The 6000-nt window shown below is 38.7% G+C and overlaps 1 protein-coding gene across 1 annotated transcript; it reads left to right on the top strand.

Annotated features, from left to right (window-relative positions):
• Nucleotides 1-1731: 1731 nt before the first annotated feature.
• On the top strand, nucleotides 1732-2400 carry LOC123896174. The gene has a single exon (XM_045946597.1). It carries the CDS (start codon nucleotides 1732-1734, stop codon nucleotides 2398-2400), a length of 669 nt encoding a protein of 222 aa, XP_045802553.1.
• The last annotated feature ends 3600 nt before the right edge of the window (nucleotides 2401-6000 follow it).

Raw genomic sequence — 6000 nt, forward strand, 5'->3', positions numbered from 1 at the left:
TTTATTTCAAACCTAAGTGGTAAGGCTCAACCGTTTTCTCCACTGTTAAAACTCAAGAAAGATGATGTATTCGAATGGGGAATAGAACAGCAAAAGGCATTTGATGAGATTAAGACATATTTGTCGAAGCCTCCTACTTTAATGCCTCCTATTCGAGATAAAGCAATGAAGTTGTATATCTCAGCATCAGACTCAACTATTGGAAGCATGCTCGCTCAAGAGGATGAAAATGGTGTAGAAAAAGCTATTTATTATCTAAGTAGAATTTTAAATGATGCTGAAACTAGATATAGTTCAATTGAAAAGCTTTGTCTATGTTTGTATTTTTCTTGTACCAAACTTAAGCAATATATTAAGCCAGTTGATGTTTATGTCTATTCTCACTTTGACATTATTAAGCATATGTTGTAGAAACCAATTTTGCATAGTAGAATTGGAAAGTGGGCTTTGGCTTTAATAGAGTACTCACTAACTTATCAACCTTTGAGGGCTGTCAAAGGCCAAATAGTTGCTGATTTCCTTGCTGATCATTCAGTAGTCGAAGTTCCAGTAACTTATGTAGATTTTGAACCTTGGGTTTTATACTTCGAGTGTTCAAGGCATAAACATGGTACAGGAATTGGAATCTTGATCATTTCTCCATCGAGAATTCCAACAAAGTTTAGGTATAAGATTAATGGTTCTTGCTCCAACAATGAGGCTGAGTATGAGGCTTTAATTGCAGGCTTAAAGATTCTTTTAGACCTGGGGGCAAAACATGTTAAAATAAGAGGTGATTCCGAATTAGTAATAAAGCAGTTAACAAAGGAGTATAAATGCATTCAAGAGCATTTGATGAAGTACTTTGTTATCGCATTTTCTTTGCTAAAACGTTTCGATTCATGTGATATTCAGCATGTACCTCGAATTGAGAATCAAGAAGCAAATGATTTGGCTCAAATTGCTTCTGGTTATAAGACGACAAAAGAAAAACTAGAGGAATTAGTTGAGATTAAAGAGAAACTAATTTCATGTGAGCCGATGCCCAATGTGTCGACAGCATCTGGACAGCTGGGGGCAAGTGAGCAAAGTGTCGAAGAAAACCTTGAAGTAGTGGATTTGCACTTCGATTAGGTGATGGCAGAAATCTTTGTCATTGATTACTTAGCTGATAATGATTGGAGGAAACCCATTGTCAACTACTTGGAGAACCCAGTAGGTACAGCTGAAAGAAAGGTTAAGTATAGAGCATTAAGCTACACAATCATTGGGAATGAATTATTTAAGAAAACACCTGAAGGAGTTTTGTTGAAATGTCTTAATGAAAATGAGGCATATGTAGCAATTTCCAATGTTCATAGTGGGGCCTGTGGCGCCCATCAAGCAGGCCACAAGATGAAATGGCTTTTGTTTCGACAAAGATTGCATAGATTATGCAAAAGGGTGTCAAGAATGTCAAAAACATGTAGGGATACAACATGTTCCCGCAAGTGAATTACATTCGATTGTCAAACCTTGGCCGTTCAGGGGTTGGGCCTTAGACTTAATTGGTGAAATCAGGCCAGCTGCATCAAAAAACAGCGCTATATACTGGTTGTAATTGATTATTTCACAAAGTGGATAGAGGTTGTGGCTTTAACAAATGTGGATCAGGAGGCTGTGATTAATTTCATCCAAAACCACATCATTTATAGGTTTGGGCTCCTTGAAACTATTACTACAGACCAATGGACAGTGTTTATTGGACGAAAAATGCAAGACTTTGCTGAACAAGCAGGTTTTAGGTTGATAACTTTGACACCTTACTATGCTCAAGCAAATGGTCAAGTCGAAGCAGCTAACAAAGTTATAATTGGTTTAATTAAAAAACATATTGCTCACAAGCCAAATAATTGGCACAGAACTTTGGATCAAGTTTTATGGGCATGTAGAAATTCTCCTAAGGAATCAACAGGTTCAACTCTTTTTCGACTGACTTATGGTCATGATGCTGTATTGCCTGTGGAAGTTATGATGCAATCAATTCGAGTGCAAAGGCAATTGGAACTACCTACTGACCATTATTGGAACTTGACGTTAGATGAGTTGGTAAATGTAGATGAGGAAAGATTGCAAGCGTTGGATGTATTAGTTCGACAAAAAGAAAGAATTGTCAAAGCTTACAATAAAAAAGTTAAACCTAAAACCTTTAACTTAGGAGATTTGGTTTGGAAAGTTATTCTTCCCATGAATAGAAGAGATAGAGTCTTTGGGAAATGGTCACCTAACTGGGAAGGGCCATTCAAGATCCCTCAGGTATTATCCAATGGAGCTTATGAAATTGAAGAATTAACTTCTGAACAACGTTCAGTAAACATGAATGGCAAATATTTGAAGAAATATAAGCCAACGTTACAAGAAATACGCATAAAGAACGAGTAGTTCAGAATTGAAAGATGCAAAATGGTAAATAAAACTGCCAAGAAAATAAAATTTTATTCATTAAAAATAAAACATTACAACCAAATCGTTCAAGAAAGATTCAAGAAAATACAAGAATGGTTGAATGTTACAGGATCACCACTTAGGGTTTATCCTGGTCCTCAGCTTCTTCTTCTTTCGAGTCAGAATTGGAGTGCTCAGATGCCTGAGATTCTTCTTTCTCAGAGGAAAGGGATCTTGGGTAATGCTCATCAGGCTCCCAGGTGCTGAGGAATTCAGCATAGTCTGAGTCAGTATCATCTGAACCAGAGGAATCAGAGGAGAGGATGATGGTTTCTACTTCTTTATCTTTTGCCCTCCTAGGACGAAGAATTCTGGTGCGTGCAGGCTTGAAGGCTGGTTTCTTTATCCTTCCCCTCCCAAGGGGACGTTGAACTTTAGAGTCTTTGGTGGTAAGAGATTGATCTTTGTCCCTATTTATTTTCAAAGATTTGTTTTCTTTTTGGTTTGTTAGCTGTGAGAATGGAATAGAAAGACTCTAGATGAAGTATTTATAGATGGATTCACAAGGGTTGAAACAATGCGCTTTAAATGCATGAATGGTTACAACTAACCATAACTAGTTTCACATTGGAAAGCGTTGTCTCAATAAATGCTCAAGTGGGTGTAGTCAGTTAGATTTGACTGCATTGGAAACCTGTTTGTTTTATCCTTTTGGAGAAGTTATTAAACGAATTTTGAATGTTGGCCAAAATTAGGAAAAGCAAATAGTTGTGGGTCCTAAGAATAAAAATAACTTGGGCAAAAAAGGAATGTACAACAGTAAAACCAAAAGAAGGCATACATTAAAAAGGTACGCCTAAGTTGTTCGAATGTAAAGTCAAAATGCAGTTTGTTCGAGTGAAACAAAAGAAACAATAAAAGCACAAAGATTATGTTAAGTTACAAAAGTCCTAAGAGCGCTACTGTGACGAAGAAGGTGGCTTCTGGTTAGCTGCTTTAAATTGGTAATATTGGTTTCGAATGGAAACCAACTTACGCTGCAACACTTCCTTGTCATTTGAAAGACGCTCAACTTGCCTCTGGACAGCCAAGCCATCACTATAATGCTGAAGACCTTCATGGGCTAGCTCATCAATCTTGTCGAATATTCTCTTCCAACTCCTTGATCTCAGACTGCCATTTGTTGATGTTGTCCTCACAAACCACAATTTGGTCAAGAGCCTCAGAAGAAGTAGCTTTGACCCTTGTGACTTCTGCATTGCAATGGGCTGCTTGGTCGAAATGGTGCTGTTGTGCAGAAAGTTGAGAGTTCAGAAGCTCATCAGTTCTGGTCAAGAGTTGAGATTGATTGACATACTGCTCCAAATAGGCCTATGCTTAAGTAACTAGGAGGAAAGTTGCTTCGCTAGTCCTAGGATTTTGAAGCTTATTGAACAAGGCTTTGATGTTGAAGTAGATGGAAGAATCACGCTCAAGCAATCCTAACATATCTCCATCAATAATCTCTCTTTTAAACCTCAGCTCATGATCAAATTGCTCTTGCTCAAGTAAGCTTTCCTTGTCCTCAGCATTAGGGTTGGAGGTACCATGGTTCAAAAGGAGTTTGCTAAGTGCGTCTGTTGGGGTTAAATCCTTTAACTCTTTGGCTAGTTTGGCTGGCAAAATGATGGAAGGAGGAGGTTTTGAGACTGAAGTACCTTTTTCATCATAAGAGTCTCCAGTTTGGGCATCATCATCATCAGAGTCGAAGCTGTTGGTGTTTATAGAACCAGAACCATGGCTTAGTCCACTTGGTTGTGGCTGATTGGTAATGGAATGTTCGCATTCGAGAGGTTGGTCCTGTTCATTGGCAACCCCCACATTCTGGTTAGCTTCAGCATTAGCAGCATCCAGTACCGGTCCACTTGGATTTGGCATTTGTGTTTGAACCAATATAGGGCTTTCATGTGGTGGCCCTTGATTAAGAATAGCATCTTCATTATTGGGCTCAAGCATAGCGTCCTCTGCGCCAAGATGGAGTGCGCCAGTAGGCTTAGGTGATGGTGGGTTACTAGGAATAAGAGTTTCGACTAGCTGGGGGGAAGGAGTCCTTTCCAACAAAGTGTCTTGCTGAGCAGCATTTAGCTCTTCAACTACGTCCTTAACCACTTTAGTAGGAGAAGGATCCTCCTGAAGCACAGGTTGTGGAGAATTTTGTGGCTGGAATAGAACAAAATTCAAAAGTTAAGCAGGAAGTTAAAGACAAGAGAAAACATTAAGATCCAGAAGAGATTACTTACTTGCACATGCCTATCAAGATCAACCTCAGACACCTTAGGCATTTCTGCCTCGACAATGTGTGTTTCAGCAGGGATAGTTGAAGAGGAAGGCTTCTTGTGCTTCTTTTTCTTCTCTGATTGATCTTGTGGAGGATCTTCAGAAGGTCTTGAAGCTTCTTCCTTTGCTTCAGGCTCGTTGGGTTGATCTTCATGAGAAGCCAGGTGGCTGGCCTTCTTGTCTTTCTTCTTCTTCTTCTTTTTCTTGTCCTTAGATGGCTGATCAGAGGGAAGAGGGTCTTGCATGGTGGCAGCTGTTGGTTGTTCATTAATGGTTGGAAGATTGGTTGTGTCCTGTAAGCCACATCTCAATAAGTTTGAGTTCAAGTAAAAGAATAGCTAAAAAGTAAGCTCATGGCCAAAAGGGTTACCTCATTTGGAGTGCTCGAAAGAGTAACTGGGGTAGGTTTCTGCTTCTTCGAAGAATAGGGAACTTCATCTGGAGTTGACCTTTTGCGCGTGGTGTTGTACCCTAATTTTATCCTACCCTTTTTTTAAAAAAAAAATTAATTTCTATTATTATTGTTGTTATTATTAAAAAAAAAACAAAAACAAAAAAAATCAAAAAAATCAAAAGGAAACCGACAACAACAGCACGCAGCATCACATGCTCCTCCCACTCCCCACCATTTTCTTCAAAACCAATTTTTTCTAACCTTTTCTCAAAAAAGATCAAACATCTCTAAACAACCAAAGTAGTGGTCTCCTCTTCCCTCTTTTGTTGACATCAAACCCTAATCTTTGCCTATAAATGCAACCAATTGAGAACCAACTAAGGGAGGCGATTTCAGAGGACACAGAGAACACGAGAGAGACAGAAAAATAACCAAAAAAACTCATCTTTTCACCACTTTTCAAATTTTCGAAATCCTTTCAAACCACCCTCAAACTTCAATTTTCTTTCACTAATATCTTCTAACACATACCAGTAGCGAAACACAAGAAAAATACAAAGAAAAGCACCAGAGAAAGCATACCCGAAGCTCTAAAATTGCTAAGAAAAACTTGGGTCGGTAAACACAACTCGAGGTTCAAACTGAAGGTGTGAAAACACAAGAAGGGGGGTTGAATTGTGTTTTAGTCAAGTTTAAAACTTTTTCAAGTTCTTAACTTAACTTCAACAGCAGCGGATAAATAATACAATAAGACAAGTTAAGAGATAGAGAGAGATCACACAAGCACTTTATACTGGTTCCTCTCACAAAACGAGAGTAGTCCAGTCCCCTTGCACTTCCAAGGGATTTCACTATAATCACACAAGATTACAACTGCTCAAGCACAC

Source organism: Trifolium pratense, linkage group LG7, assembly GCF_020283565.1.
Source record: "Trifolium pratense cultivar HEN17-A07 linkage group LG7, ARS_RC_1.1, whole genome shotgun sequence".
Lineage (NCBI taxonomy): Eukaryota > Viridiplantae > Streptophyta > Magnoliopsida > Fabales > Fabaceae > Trifolium > Trifolium pratense.

What these genes read in the sequence shown, in the direction of transcription:
- LOC123896174 (XM_045946597.1), top strand. Translation starts at nt 1,732, where the DNA reads ATGCAAGACTTTGCTGAACAAGCAGGTTTTAGGTTGATAACTTTGACA.